Source organism: Pundamilia nyererei, unplaced genomic scaffold (assembly GCF_000239375.1).
Source record: "Pundamilia nyererei isolate P.nyererei 1_Seehausen unplaced genomic scaffold, PunNye1.0 scaffold00004, whole genome shotgun sequence".
NCBI classification, from domain to species: Eukaryota; Metazoa; Chordata; class Actinopteri; order Cichliformes; family Cichlidae; genus Pundamilia; species Pundamilia nyererei.
The window spans coordinates 8,337,705-8,353,418 of record NW_005187405.1 but is presented as its reverse complement, the minus strand read 5'-3'; the positions used below and the strand labels follow the sequence as shown (position 1 = coordinate 8,353,418).

The window sequence follows — 15,714 nt, the reverse complement described above, 5'->3', positions numbered from 1 at the left end:
TTTCCATATCATAGTGGTAGTGGTGCCTGCTTGTAAAGCATTTATTACATTGGGTTGTGCTGCCATCTAGTGGATTTTGTAGCATACGGCTTTTCTCCAAAATCACTGAATATAAAATTACTTTAAACCTCTACTCAGACCAAAGAAGCCATACTTACCACAGGAACTGTGGGAAATGTAGTTAAAAAGGGTTAGTAAGACTGCTTACCTGTTTGATAGGTATGGCCCTTCCACTGCCTATGCTGTCTGTTTTACTGTCAACGCTCTTTGCTTGTTCATTGGCTTTCCGTGACTGCAAGGAAACAAGAAAGTCAGTCAGACACCGAAGCGACGCACAGAGCACGAGATGGGAGCCGTGGGGGTATGAGGAGAATTTGGGTGGGGTCGTGCGTGTTGGGGCGTGTGTGCGTGAGGGCAAGAGACTGGGGGTCAGAGGGTGTTTGGAACATTTGCTGTAAACTAAGCGTTGCAAAATAAAAAATAGTCTCAAAAGAAGCCTCAAATTAACAGACAAGCAGACCAGCGGAACAAACAGCATTAACACCGACGTGCAAGTCAAAAAAAATGAAAATAAGAAATTTAAAGAAAAATAGAGACCAAACCAAGACCACACTGGACACATCTCAACACAGAGGAGACCAGAGACGACCACACATTGAGTCATGACTCAGCCCTGAAACCCTTTGGTAGATCCATCCCTCTGTCTGAGACCCAGAGCGGGCCCTTAGTGGACCTGCAGACCACCTGCTGCTGCACCCACTGCAGCATCAGCTGTGCCTTTCACATAGTCAAATAATAAGTGCTTGTATAGCACGATCAATATGTTAAACGTCATAACAGGTTAGAAAGGAAAGAAAGGAGAGTGGTTATTTTTCTTTCTCTCTTTTAAAAAAAAGGCTTTGGTAGTATTTCTTCCTCCAGCCTGCAAAACCTAGAAGGACACAAAATCAATCTGCCAAAGTCAGACAATTTAAGTGTCAGAGAAGTTAAAATACATCAGCATTAAAACTCCCGGGAATGCCTGTGGAGAGGGGGGGAAAAAACCCAGTGGTACAGCGACTGAAACTTGACATGAAACAGTTTAATCATAACCTTCCCACCCCAACACAAATAAAGAGATGAGGTACAGGTAGGGACAGACATGAGTGTGTATGGTCTCACTCAGAACATGAGAGATGTCCAGTCACCAATGGAAAAGAGGTAGTCTGAGTTCAAGTAAACCAACTCTGGCGTTTATATTTTTTTCCAACATTTTATTTTTTTTTATGATGACTTGTTTAGCTTCTATACAGACACCATACAAAGCAAGTCACAAAGTCACTTCAAAATATTCAACAGATTGAGCCAAACATTGCAGTTCCCACAAAATATAGGATGGACAGTTATTTCATATATTCCTTATATGTATGTACTTTTTATAGAGTACCATTGTAAATAAAATACAATACAAGATATACAGCAGTCTATATTTTTGTCAATCCATTCATGATAGAAAAGCGATTATGCAAGAGTTCATAATCTCTGTACCAAACCTAAACCGAGGAAAATGAAAAGAAATTTAAAAATAAATTAAAACTGAATCTGCAAAAAAAACAAAAAAGAAAACCCAACCCAATAAATTAAAAATAAATAAAAGGAAAATAACTGTTAAGTTTAACTACATTCATACAAGTCGGTGCAACCCAGTTTCATTTGTTTTTCGTATATTATGCCTCTGTATTACCTCAACACCCTGACGATCTACACTAGTTTTTATGAAGGCCTTCATAAAATTTACCCCAAACTGCTTTAATCTAAAATACCTCTGCGCTAATACCTTTAGATCACATTTTCAACATCCATTCAGTACTTCAAAACGTCCTGGAAAAGGAGAGCGAGTCAAATAAAAACAGACCAAATGAATCGAGGAAAATCTAAAAGGAAAAAAACTACAACAACAAACAAACAAAAAAAGAACAACAACTTGGCACCTCTAGTCCTTGAGTCCTCATTTATGGCAAAAGGCAGCGTGATGTCATGTAAAGAAAAGGTTGTGTCCTTTAGGTGGCTGGGTAACAGTTCCAAAAGTGACTCGACTGTACAGCATGTTTTTTGTTTTTTTGTGTGGCGTGTCTGAATGAGAGCACGGGGTAGTGAGTAGAGGGTGGGGCAGGGCAAAAAAGGGGGTGGATGGGGCATTTCCACAAGAGTCCCTACAGTTTGTCTCATGCTGTGATATTAGACGGTCTACTCTGAGTGCGCTCAAACACTTGAGTGGACTCGACTTTAGGTTGCATTTGACGCAAAGTCCTACGTTTTCCACACGTTCTACGCATTACCCGAAATGCAATAGGGCACTGAGGGTAAAGCAGCAACAAGCTGAAAGTCCTCAACCAATAATCTCCTCTCTATCAGGACTGGCAAAGCAGGGGGACTCTTTTTTTTTTTCTTTCTTTTTTTAACCATCATGCTCTTCTAATTCGGAAGGAGTTGGAAAGCCCTTTTTGTTGAAGAAAGGTTGGAAACAGAAGCACAAATCTGCAAATATTAAAAAACAGTGTCAAATGAATATTGTTCGTGTTGTTGTTGGAGTTTTGTTTCACACGAGAAACAAGTTCAGGGACTGAAATACAGAATGGAGAAACACTGAATGGCGGACATTAATAAATGGGTCGAATGAATGATGGAATTAAGTATAAAAATGCTGTAATATTCATTTATATTCCTCAATAGTGTGCTTTTCAACACAAAAAGGGGACAGACAACCTGAAGACCTCAGGATACCACAGACAGACTACAAAACACATTGTTTAGTTATTGACTATGGAAGCACTAGGAAAGAATAACGTGTACTGTGCTGACACCTAGTGGCCAATGACAGTTATGGTGGAAACTGGCTTGAAATGATTGTGGTTTGGTGATTTGTGAGGGTGGTGAAAAGACGGAGTGATAAGATCTTCTGATGTAAAGCTTTGAGTTTTATTTACTTACTTTAAAAAAAAAATCTAAATGTATTAATGCAAAGCACTGATCTATTTCAAGGGGCTTTTTCTTTTTATGTAAACCATATCTGGTATATTTGGAGCAGTATTATCTAAGTAAACTGCACAATGCAAAGGATTTTTCTTCATTTTTAAGAGTCCCAATGCCAGTGCCATGATTGTTACATGTGTTACTATTATCTCAGATTTATAACAGGACCGGACCTCGTATGTAGTGACTAAAGATAGTCTATTGTTGATCTGCCAGAGCTCGTCTACCGATGACATTAAGGCATTTTTCTGGAGAGCTTCTCTTGAGGCCTTCTGAGATTTGCTTTACAATCTACTCACCTACTTTCGAGATTGTGCCTGGCAACCTGTGATCTACCAGCAGAACTTTTTGTGAACTTGTAACACAGATACCAATTTCTTTTTTAAGACGTGCAAAGCTAGGAAAGGAACATCCTCGGCATTGTTGTGTTGATGAAATATTTTCTTTCTGCTGTTTTTCGTAAAATGGCAAGGAGGTTTTTGCAAAGCAAGTCTTCCTCTCCTGAGCCCATTGCTCTCTTCGAGTGTCACTGAAGAAATGTCGACATCGCCCCGTCAACTTTCCGTCCCTTCCTCCTCCTCCTCCTCTCCTCCCTCCCCCTCCCTCCTCCCTCCCTCGGCTCGCTGCTCCTCAGAAGGTCATGAGCTGAAACTCCCGCTCGGCTTGCCACTCTGGCACCCACACTGGGTAGGTGGCGTGCTTCGGCATCTCCATGACGCGGACTGGGAGAGGCTCATTTCTCTGGTGGACATGGTTAGTCACTACCTAGCGGGGGGGAAGGGAGACAACAAGGGGAGCTAGCACACAGCCTGTACTGCTCGGTGGCCACAAAACCTGCGGCTCCCCAGCAGCTGGGGCAACAAGATGAAGGCGGTAGGACAAATAGAGGAGGGGAAGGGATAGATCGGGGAGGGTTAGAGAAGGAGTTGGTTAGAAAGAGAGGAGAGAGGAAATAGGAATGAGATGGGAAACAGGTGACAGCAAGAGGTGAGAGGGAGGTAGATTGGTGAAAGAAAGGGGATATGACTGGGAGGGAGAGGGAAAGGGGTAATCTCACATAGCCTGATCTGTCTCATAAAGCTCAAAAAGTTCTGCAGAGAAAAAATTGAAAACTTGGATACAAAGTGTGAATGTGAATGAGACACTGGTTTCGCAGGGGAATTTGTTTTTCCCCAACCAGGGAACTTTAGAGAATTGTTTGTACTGATTTTAAAGCTTGCTGATTTGTACTTTTTTTGCAGACCTCCCTGAGCTTAAGGAGGCCCAGGTCCGGCTAAGCGAGTTTAGGAAAGGCTTAGCAGCAAAGAAGAAGGCTGGGAAGAGAAAAGGGGGAGAAGGGGAACAGGCTGGGTAGAAAAACATGGCAGAGGCTACAAGTAAAAGACAAGCTTAGGACAGCTAAGGAAATTAGAGTGGTTAGTGCACACATACGCTATCAGTTAGGGCAAAGGGCAAATGTGACAGGACATGGGGTAAAGAGCAGGCAGACAGGGGTGTCGGGATACTGGTGTGGTAGTTAATCTTAGCGATCGAAATCAAATGTAAAATGGGGACTCAGCAAGTTGATTAGTGGCCAGTTAGAGCACTTTCTGTCTGAAGCAGGGGTGCTAAGGGTGCCAGCATGCATTATTAGCAGCGTGTAAACGGGCCACAGGTTGGCTGGGATTTTAAAGTTTAGCTTGATCGGGGCAGGAGAAGTGGCATTGGCGGTTTTGTCGCTGCCGTCTCTCCCCCAAAAGGGAAGTCACTGCAAAGAAAGGATCTAGCAAAAATAAGAGGGGTAGGGGGAGGGAGGTCAAAGATTTAGACAGCGCAGAGGGCCCAGTTTGTTATGGGTGAGATGAGGAACTTAATTCATGTGCACTCACTACATCCAATTACAAAAGAAAAAGGACATGAAAAGAGTTAATGTTTTTCTTCCACAGTGTTTATCTTTGATATTTGCTTTAAGGTTTCATTTTATTTCTTTTTGTTTTTTGTTTTTTTTGGTGCATTTCAGGGATTTAATGAGATTTATTTTGTCTTTTTCTCCTTTGCCCATTGTGCTGTGTGAACAAGACACTGTCTTTGCCTGCATCGAAGGCAGGAGAGGTGGCTTTTTTTATGCATTTTGAGCTACCTGTCTCCCTCTGGTGGAAAAAGTGCGCTCGGCAACATGCCTCCTAGTAGTGTGAGTGGGTGTTGCTTTGCATCAGCTGTCGCATACTTACTGTGAAAATGTTGGAGCGGCGCTTTGACTGCTTGCGGATGGGCGTGGGCGTGTTGGAGGCAGCGATGGTCTCAATGCGCATCTCCCGCTGACTTATGCTGGGGGTGGAGGGAACGGAGGAGGAGTAGTCGCTGAATGCACCCCCACCATTGGCCGCCTGGGGAGCGAGAGGGATTAACACGAACCGACAGAATCAGAGGAAAAGTGGGAGGAAAGAAGAGGAGAGAGGATAGTAAAAAGAAAAAAGGAAAAGAAAAAACAACAACAGGGGAGACAGAACCAGGTCAATTTAGGAAAAATATGATGTGGACAAAATTACCCACTCACTAACAATACAACCAATCACCATGAGAAGAATTACATAAACTGGAGATTTTTTACATATTCACGTGGAGGATTTAAGTGTGGGCTGTGAATATCTGGATCTTACCTGGTTAATGTGAACAGAGGGGATCGATGCAGCGGGGACTGATGAGTGGCTGGGAGAGTTTGGGAGTGATTTGCATGGACCAATAGAGAGCTGCTGCTTTTTCCTCATGGCCACAACCTTCTGGGCAACTGGAGGCAAACACACAGCAAGATACGGTCAACTAGTCCGGTCAGCCAACCTTGGGAGAGTTTTTAGGGATTTAGTGGGTTACACTGTGAGAATGTGAAACCCAGGATCACGTGTGATGATGTAGACTAGCTCGGTTGCTGAGCAACAGTGGGAAACCTCAACGAATTCTTAGACAGAGAATTCCCGTTCTTCAACTTCAGGTTTAACAGGTAGTCTCTGCGACAGTCCAGAATAAATATGCCATTTAAGCCAAAAAATATCATGTTCATGGGGGTAAAAACAGAAATAAAATGAATTTTTATTATGTTTAACATTTATGGAGTTTAGGTTTTAGTAAAATACTTTAAGTTTTAGGGACATAACAGAACCAAAAGCCTCTTTCTGGACCCATAGCGCTCCCTTTTGAGCTTTTGTGTCAGCTGTTTCTGACACAAAAGTTTTTGTTTTAGTTCAGTGGTTTTAGTTCAGATGTCTGTTATGGTCACTGAACAAAACTGAGTGCCATCGAGGGAATGCGTCGGCTGATAGGTTGGTTACAATATTTACAACCAATCAGCACACATCAGCGGCATCCTTGTGTTTTACAGACAAAAACTGACAAATAAAACTGACTGTTTTTATTTCGATTCAGACATCAAATCAAACACAAAAATATTATATTTATTAAAATTGAAGAACACTTTGGGGTTTTAGCTCAGTTCACTCACTATGAATCTCCTGAGACTTGAGCTCTTGTCTGAGATGCTTTTTTTAAATTTCTCCCAGTTATTTAAGTAGTTGGACCTGATAAGTACAAAAACCAACTTCCTCTTTGAACAGGAAGCTCTTACTTCATTATAGATCCTCTTGTTATTAAACAAAACAAAAAAAAAAGAGTATGTCCTCATATTGGCACAATGGGTATCTTTTACAGCATAACACAATAAAGTCATTGCTCAACAAAGTGCGAAAGTAAAAGGTGCAGAAAAGACTAGATCTAATCTCCCCATATGAGTGCACGGGGTCTAAAAGAGATTGAGGAGTGCCCAAATAGACTGTCCAAAACAGTACAATAAGATTAACAGGAATTGGCTCTGGCAAGCTACCAGTCTTAGACATGACTGTAAGAATGTGTTTCAGGTATAAACCAGCTACAGAATTATAAAAAGTTAGAGAAACAGTTCCACTTTGGGATATGCTAGTAGCAGACATAATTTTCTATTTTATTTATAGTAAATAGCAGATTGATGCGTTTACTTGCATAGCTTTCTTTCAAAAGCTATTAAAGGTCGCATGTATGTAAAATTCTCCACTCTTTCTTGACAGCATTAGAGCAAGAGATAGAAGAAAAACTACATCAGGCATCTCACCTTGTGACTGCTGTAGATTTGGACTACAGCATCACAACATTCAGTCTTAATGCAATTCAAATGCCAAAAAAAGTCTTTGTAGACTAAAAGCAATGAAAGAAAACTAGCACTCCCAACTACGCACATTATCTAGACCTCCTCGGGCCATTTGTTTTCCAGGCAGGTAATAAGGAACATACTGCTTATGCATGTCTCCTGGGACAATAAGGTTACCAAGAAAAGTAATCATACAAAATGACTTGCTTTAATTTTTTTCTGTCATTCATGGAGCTCTATAGTGTGATGTTAGCCAAATGGAACTATTGTGTCACAGCCTGATTGGCTATGCTGGTGGTGGCGTAAACCGTTAATTTGCTGCACACGCGACTGGGTGGAGCGCGAGACGTCGAAGGAGGGAGGTGATGTTCGGGGCTGCGTGACGTGAATTAGCATTGAGGGAAGGGGAGATGATCTGAAGTCGTGCTGACAGCTGGGACCATAACGCCCGGCTGCCTGCTGCAGCATGGCAAATACAGAAAGAGGGTGCGAGTGATACTGGGCGACTTCTCCAGACAGCCAGCGCTCCCTTCATCTCTTTTAATTATTTCAAATTGAGCTTCAGGAAGCAATTAAGGCAGGGGGGGAAGACAACGTGCCTGCGCATCAACAGTCAGTTAAATGCAAAGTGAACACAGCGTTACATATTCAGATGTTTTCTGAAGGGATGACAGCCTTTCAAAGGAGCTGCCGCCCGAGGGGAAAATGTGCCAGAGTTGAAGCAGCCGAGTTTCCAAATAACAGTTTCATGACTTCAATTATGGATTCAGGGAAAAACTCAAGAGTTTCCAGAAAGTTGAAAAAGAGACAATATACAAGATGGTGCTTTTCCGCCATTTATGCCGAACTGAATGAAGTCCACATTTACATGCGAGCCTTGATCATGAATCTAACTTCCACAATGACTAATTGCAGTACTGACAATCATATGTTACTGAATGTGAAATATTATAGTACTTTGCTTGTAGCCTGAGGTAAAGAGAAATAGAGAAACAACTGTCATTATGGAAATTTCGACACAAATTCTTCTCGTCTTTACAAAGTTACACGGGAAAGCAAGGAAAATGTTGATCCAAGTTTATTGAGTTGATCCAACATTTTCCCATGTGAGGGAGCGGCATCACACAGTGGAGGCTGTGCATCAGGGGGAAACTGGCTGACATTGGCAGACTGGCAGCTGGACCTTCCAGGCTATAAAAATGTGCTTATTCCCTCAAACCTCCTGTTCCCTTCATTTTTTTTTGCACCTTTCAGCACCTCCACAGCAAACAGGACACTAATAACTAACACTAATAATGCCGACTTGTGAGTCTCAGCTTTATTAAGTTACATTGGTTTTGAGAAAAACTCTTCTGTGAAGACAAGAGTCTTCTGCCAGTTTGAGCCAGTTCCAGAGGGTGTAATATAAGGGTTACACTAATTACTAGGCTCATAGTTTTGCAAATACAAGTTATACCAAATTGGACCGTGTTTCCTAAAATTGGAAGGAGGTGACAAGATTGCATATCTTAGTCGGATTCACACAAAATCCGGTATTTGAAAAACTGCAATTTAAATGTTTCTTCAAGAAACTGTCAAGAAATCCTATTTGGAAGTCAGAGAGTGGAATTGAAATGAGGCTAATTTAAATGTTTTGCCTGCAATGGAACCTGAGAATAAGGCAATTTAGATGAAGGTCATTACAAACAGCAAAAATGTAAAATGCCTATCCAAAGTTTGCAACATTCCTAAGCATATATCCTTACATTTGAAGAACTAGTTTATTCTAAAATTAGCAAATGCTGACAAGTGTTTGCTCTTTCGACTGACTGAAGCGTTGCAGGATAAACAACCTACTAAGTATATCGAACTAAAAGTGGGCTGTAAAATAAAACGTCATTACATTCAAGCTACGCTTTACACCTTCCTGTTTAACCTATCTGCACTTTTAAAACACCCCCTCTCACCGTCCTGGAAGACTCTTTCCACATTCAGGCCGTAGGTGGAGCAGGTCTCGTAGTACGTGCAGCGCTTCAGGTCATTTGACAACTTTCTGGCCCGTGAGTCATCAATCACTCTGGGGTTGGCAGCACTGATTGCATCTAGCAGAAGAGAGCAATAAAAAAAAAAAGATGTGGATCAAACATTTAATTCCATGAATGAAGCTGGCAATACCCGGTGTCAACAGCTTTCACCAAAAACCCCCACAGAGAAGTCCCGAATATATACTCGGAATCTGAAAGACGCCTACATATTTCCATATTTCCAAAACTGATGGGTACTGATGTGCAACAGCGTGCTTTGCTGGTGTGTTTTAATGATGTGTGGACAGCAACAGAGGTCCGTTTTGCACAAAAACAAATCGGCACTCAAACCACAAAAACTGTTTTGGTCTTCTCCTGACTTTTGTTGACATTAAGATATAAATTCAATATACCTCACTTATTAAAGAATAGCATATAACAGCTATAGTTTCATTATGTAAGAGGCAATAAAGAACATTTGTATATACATATCAGATGCAGGGCAAGCACCTTGTGTTCCAACGAGGACCATGGGGACCTCTGCTGTGTTCCTGTAGCTGGAAAGGCGCAAGAAGTAATTGTAGACCGTCTGGAAACTGATCTCATCCTCCAGGCTGAAAACAAAAACCACTGCATCCACCCAGGCAGCAAACTGAGGGCAGAGCAGAGGTAACGTGTTAAAGAAAAAAGCTACCACAAGAACATTTGCACAAATTAACGTTTGCATTATTATCGCTGATGCACTGACCACAAAAATATACTATTTTTTATTTTATTTTAAAAGGGATAATGGGAGACAGGGATGGAAACCATTATTTGTTTTAGCTTTTATGAATACATTTTACCTTATAATAGGTTGCAGCACTTTTACTGTTATTGTACTTCATGTATATCTACACAAGGGGGCAGTGTAGCAACAATCTTAGGACACTGAAACATGTTTTTAGGCAAGATACCAGACCAAGGTGAACAGACTGAATGAATAATGATTACTACTGAATGCGTATCTGCTTTCTTTATCCCCACAGCTACCATAATACAGGAAAATGTGTATTTTCTGTGTCATCTCTATATATGTCAGAATTTCTGGTTAGTTTATGATCCAACAGGGAGCAGAGCGAATCAATCTGATTCAACATCCACAGCAGGAAATAGGCTAAGCTGACTCCACAGTACTAGTAACGGTGACAATCAAGTGACAAACTATTCTCCTGTAATGCCCTCTTCTTTATTCAGCTTTTACGTTTGCCCAGACCCCCACAGGGACTGAATGGCAAATCTAGCTTCCAAACCACAACTGTGCTCAGCCTCCTGCGAGTGGGAACATAATGGAGGCCTTTAATTATGCCAGTAATTATACAGGCAGCTGACAACTGAGCTGCACTCATTTCTATTCCCTAATCTCGCCGAGCGTAATGCAAGCGTAAATCGGAGCTTTGCCAAGCCAGGCATCACTAGCCGCTAAAACAACTGCAGGGTAAATAAACCGGAAACACTGAACCCTGTGAATGAAGCCACAAGCAAGTTTGTCTATATTCTCCGGGGCTGGTGGTTTTGATACTTGGGCCTTTAATTGAATCCGATTATTACATTTGAATCTTTTTAAATCCCTCATCAAATCTATGTAAGCTTAGCAACAGAAAATATTAATAACATTGCAGTTAGAAGAAAGACTCACGTGAGAGAGTTTATTTACTTTAAGGGTGCAAAGTAACTGAGTACATATTACTCAGTGTATAAAAAGATGCTGTGACTAGCCAACTTGGGGCCAATAAGTATAACCTGTGAACATAAAAAGTCAATTAATTTGTTTCTGATCACCAGGCAAATGGGTCCTGTTTCATATAAAGCCTTCTACCTGCTAAATGTGCCCCTGTGTGTTTGTTGCTAACACTGCTCAACTGGTGTTTAGTGCTGGGCTGTTTAGTATACACTGGGCTTATCACAGATTCTGCTTAAAACAGCTGCCTGCTGCAGCTGGAAACCATGCTGGTGAGAATGGGAAGAGTGAATCCTAATGTCTAAGAAGTGGGCAGTAGAACCAACGTTAAATCTGTGAGTTTGTAATTATGGGTGACCACAAAGCATGTATTAACTTTGTAACGCCAAGTGTATCACATCTGACACGTGTTTTTTAGACCTTTACATCAGTGTGATTTTTTTCTAACCCAAACCCCTTTTATATGTTGTTATTGGTTTAAGACAGGAGTGTCAAACAGAAATCTGGGGGCCAGAATCAGCCCGGTGAACACTTCAATCCCGTCCATTAGATGACTTTTGGAAGATGTTAAGTACATATGAAGTACAAATGTTAAGGAGGACATAAAGTTTGGACTTTTTATTATTCTGTTGTATTATTATTATTTAAAAATTAGTTAGATGGGTTAGCCAGAAGTTGGCCATCTCTGTGTGCAAATGTGGCATATCAGGGCACTTTAAGAAAGTCATCAAATTTCAAGCTAAAAAAATGACCTTTATGGTATTTTTACTGCTGTCAAATGAAAAAAAAAAACATAAATAAGGGTTAACTTTACTTTTTTTCTTATCTCACTAAAATTTAAGGAATCTATATTTGTTCTTTGTCCATGTCATCAAACACTATGTTTCAAGCTTGTGTTGCTGGAAGCCCGACTTTGTACAGTAAGGAGTGTGACGACCCCTGCCCCTTGTTTTCCCAACCCTTCCTCCATGTGTTCGAGAGCTTACGGCCGCTAGGCGACAAAAAGGTACCGTAGATGTCGTCATATTCCTCTGTGACCTCATGAGGAAGTCATCAGTTCAGATAAGTTTATAAGTAAAGCTCCGCCAGCTTTGAATGAGTCAAGCTCTTTGGACGTGTTCATTGGCCGGACATTACGTCATGAAACAGCAGTTTTTCAGTTACAAAAACAGGTGTCCCATGAGTGCCAATTAGCCAATCACTGACATGGGCTGTAGTCAAGCTTTGTGCCACAACAGCGATATTAAATTTAAACGGCCAGTGCATGTTTGTTGTTGGCACCCCTGAGGCACAGCAGTTAAACGAAGGAACAGGCTAAACTCACGGTTTATGCAGCTGTATAACAGTGTGGTGCCATTAGCATGCATCAAGGTGGACTTGAAATTAGGTTACATTCATGGGGTGGGGAGGGGGGGGGCACGTTAGTCTCTCATGATTGGTTATGGGAAACTGAATCCTCCCATCTATGGAAATCGGTCTGAGTAGGGCCTTGTAGGAGTGAAGGTGGAAACAGGGTGTAACAAGGAGATTTGTCAGATATCATGCTTTGCTGACACAAACAGTGCCAGTGATCACAGGCACTCCCATAATTAAGTGGATTTACTTATTCTACTTCAAGTATAATTAATAAAGTAGCATGACAATGTTCTTCTTACTTCTCTACTACATTTCTAACATCGTGCTTTACAAAGGAAAGCATTTTGATCATGATGATTGTTTGCCAGTGGTGCTATTTTCCTTTTGCAAATGTACTCTTGGGGAAAGCTGGGGAAACCTGCAGTCAGCTAAGACTGAAGAAGTCACGCGGATGAGCGATTAAATGTTTCTCCCACCGAAAATGCTACGTCCAGATGAACAGAATAAACTTTTTGGGGTTTCCTTACCTGGATGATTGATCAAGACATTGATGCTTCAGCTTCATAGTTTCTTAGACTGGATAAAGTATATAAATTGGAGACAGCCAATGTCACAAAGTCCTGCAGTAGCTCAAAATTGGGCCCTCCGTTGTTCACAAATAATCGAAGATAAGATTTTGATGGCTGCACTGTCATAACACGTGTCACAACATCACATTTTCTCCTAAAAATTAACCATAACTCTTCAGATTTCGCATACTAATAAGATAATTAGGCGTTGTTTCTTTGACCACAAAAATCATCTCGACTTGGCTTTTGCATCGATCCGTTGTTGCTTTTGTTAGAACACCCACAGAGTTCTGTCTGCTCCAAACAGTCCTGTAGAGAAGTAATGGTCTGTCTCTAAGCAGGCTCTGTCAGCTTGACAGTTTCTACCCAGCAGCTTTTGATTAAAGAGACCTTTTTAAGGATCCTACCTGCAATTCTGGAGGCCCCCCTTCATCTCTGATCAGAAGTAAGTAGCTCTGTCCATCCACCACAATTTCTTTCTTGAAACGTCCACCTAAAGGAAGAGATGTTTATTCCAAGAGTTTACTCCACAGCCAGTCAATTAATCAAAGTGTAAATTGTCTGTTAGAACGTAAACCAACCACCAGGGGGTTGTCAACAAAAAGGAAAGACAGCAGACACATTTCACACCCACTGATAATTTAAAAAAAGAAGAAGAAGAAGAAGAAAGCAATTGAAATGTATGGCTCTTAAAAGTTTGTTGATATGCATCTGAATTTAAGTGCAGCTTCTCAATTTAGACCTGCTGAACACGGTGTTGCCTGGATCACATGCTGACAGGAAACCAGGTCTCTCTGGAGCCAATTATGTGGGCGAGAAATTGCCATTTAGCGTGTCAAATGCACAGCTGCTGAGGGAACCAGTTCAGCGCCACTATCACTGCACTTCCATGAGTCACGAAAAGGCCCGACTTTTGCTTCACAAACACTCTCCGGCTAATTGTAATAAATGATATCTTAAGACAAATAGACTTAATTTTAGAAAAGATGATAAAAGGATGGAAAGGAAGCAATGGGAGATAAACATCAGAATCCAGTAAATGTGTCGTGACTCCGAAACTGTTCTGCTTTAAGTCACATCCCAGAAAAATTGGTGGAAAGTTAAGAACGTAGCATCCATACTGCCTTGAGTTTCTCTCCCCTTTTCTTCATTTCTTTTGTAGCCCAAATAGATTTTCCTTGCCGTTAGCAAAGCTGGCTGCAGATAAAGACTACACCAATGGGAGAACCACGCTGTAAATTAGATTTTGCATATCATTTGAATGGTTCTCGATCCTGTGGAGATTAAAAACATTGAAATGAGAAAGTTGTGAGGCTAGAGATGTCCCTGGGAGTGAAAACGATGTCTCATGAATACAAAATAATATGCCAAAAGCCGTTTCAAAAACTGAATAAGGCACATATTTAAAAAGGTCTACGAATGATCGTGAAATGTATCCCCCCCCCCCGGAAAAAAAGGAAAATTATGTTGAAGGCAGCAGATGTGTGCACTCCTGGAACGACTGAGTAAGAACAAGTTGGAAATCGTGTTGTTAAACCAGCCCACAGAACTAAAGATCACACATCAGAGGAGCTGTAAGTGGGCGGGGCCCCAGATTTTTTCTTTTTAATAGTCGGACACTATTCCTGTGTCAGAGTGCAGTACATATGCACTTGAGCCACACTTCCACGCTTTTAAGTCGATTTTAGCCCGCTCTGCAAATCGGGGATTCTCCCAGCCTTTTGCACGGGCTCTCAAAGCCTGCTGGATGCTGGTTGCATAACATGCAGAGAGAGAGAGAGATTCATAAACCACCAGTCAGCTTTTTATTTATTTATATTTTTCTACTGAAGTCAAAGCGCTTTGCAGATTCCGACAAAGCACTGAGAAACTATGCATCTGTATGTGTGAATGCTGATTGCATCAGAGCAAACCAAAGATTTATCAGAGAAAAGGGTTTGCATGGAAGCTGGCAACATGTTCGTACTCCAGAACGGATTATGGAGGAGACTCTCAGAAACCAGTATCTGTAATGAAAGCATACGGCTCTGGAGAAAACATGGATGGAAATTCAAAGCAAACATCTCAGTTACATAATCATCCAGAATGTCGTCGTCTCTATTTAGAGCCTGAATAAGCCAATGCTGTGAATAAATGAGGCAGACTACCTCACTCTCTCTTCCTGGCGTGATGAAGACTAATTATGAATAATGTGAATTTGTGCTCAACGTCTCATAAAGGAGAAAAAAAAACAGGCGAGTGATAACATTGCACACACAGCCTACAGAGAGACGGTGAGTTGGTAGGCATGGTTAACACGCAGTAAGCATACTCTGCTTACACGGAGGCTTAGACCTTGACACAGAGCCACAATCCAACGGAGCTCCATCCGGCGTTGCCATAGTAACACACCCCAGTACCTTTTTTCAGATATCATAGCAAAAGCCCAGGAACAAAACAGTGAAGAAACAGCCACGGATGAACCTTCCCTCTGCTGGGTGAAGCTTCTCTGCAATGTTAATAGTCAGTCTGGAGTGAAGCCAGTGTTGAAGCACAAGAAACAATGAGGTGCCCGGTGTTCGCCAGACAGGTACGATGTGAAGGGACACGGACATATATGAGCCGATACATTTCCCTGATTAAAGCAACAAGGGTCGATCTGGGTTTTTTTTCCTCCCCCAGCATTTCAGCCATTGATTTCTCAAGGACTAATTAAGCTATGAGGATTTTTTTCCTTCTCCCATGGTGCAGCAAAATGCCAGAAACTAATTATGCGCTTCATGTCTCATCCTCACTATAATTACACTAAAATGAAACACTGCAAACCCCTCAAAGATCATCAGTTAACTCTGGGTTTGCCAACATCTTGCTGGAATTTGTAGAGGACGCAGTCTTCAGGCCAGAGGGGGGCAATCTTGGTTT

The 15,714-nt window shown here is 41.5% G+C and overlaps 1 protein-coding gene across 7 annotated transcripts in view; it reads right to left on the bottom strand.

Moving 5' to 3' along the window:
• The window catches only part of agap3 (ArfGAP with GTPase domain, ankyrin repeat and PH domain 3), a 119,623-nt gene that overhangs the window by 45,615 nt on the left and 58,294 nt on the right, over window positions 1-15,714 (bottom strand). For 2 of the 7 annotated variants that reach the window (XM_005721465.2, XM_005721464.2), the window contains exons 4-9: window positions 13,221-13,306; window positions 9,679-9,820; window positions 9,112-9,246; window positions 5,652-5,779; window positions 5,223-5,378; window positions 209-292 (exon numbers count right to left, since the gene is read on the bottom strand). In XM_005721465.2, the coding sequence (XP_005721522.1) occupies window positions 209-292; window positions 5,223-5,378; window positions 5,652-5,779; window positions 9,112-9,246; window positions 9,679-9,820; window positions 13,221-13,306 (731 nt within the window). The other 5 variants (XM_013912408.1, XM_005721468.2, XM_005721467.2 and 2 more) reach the window with 4 other exon arrangements.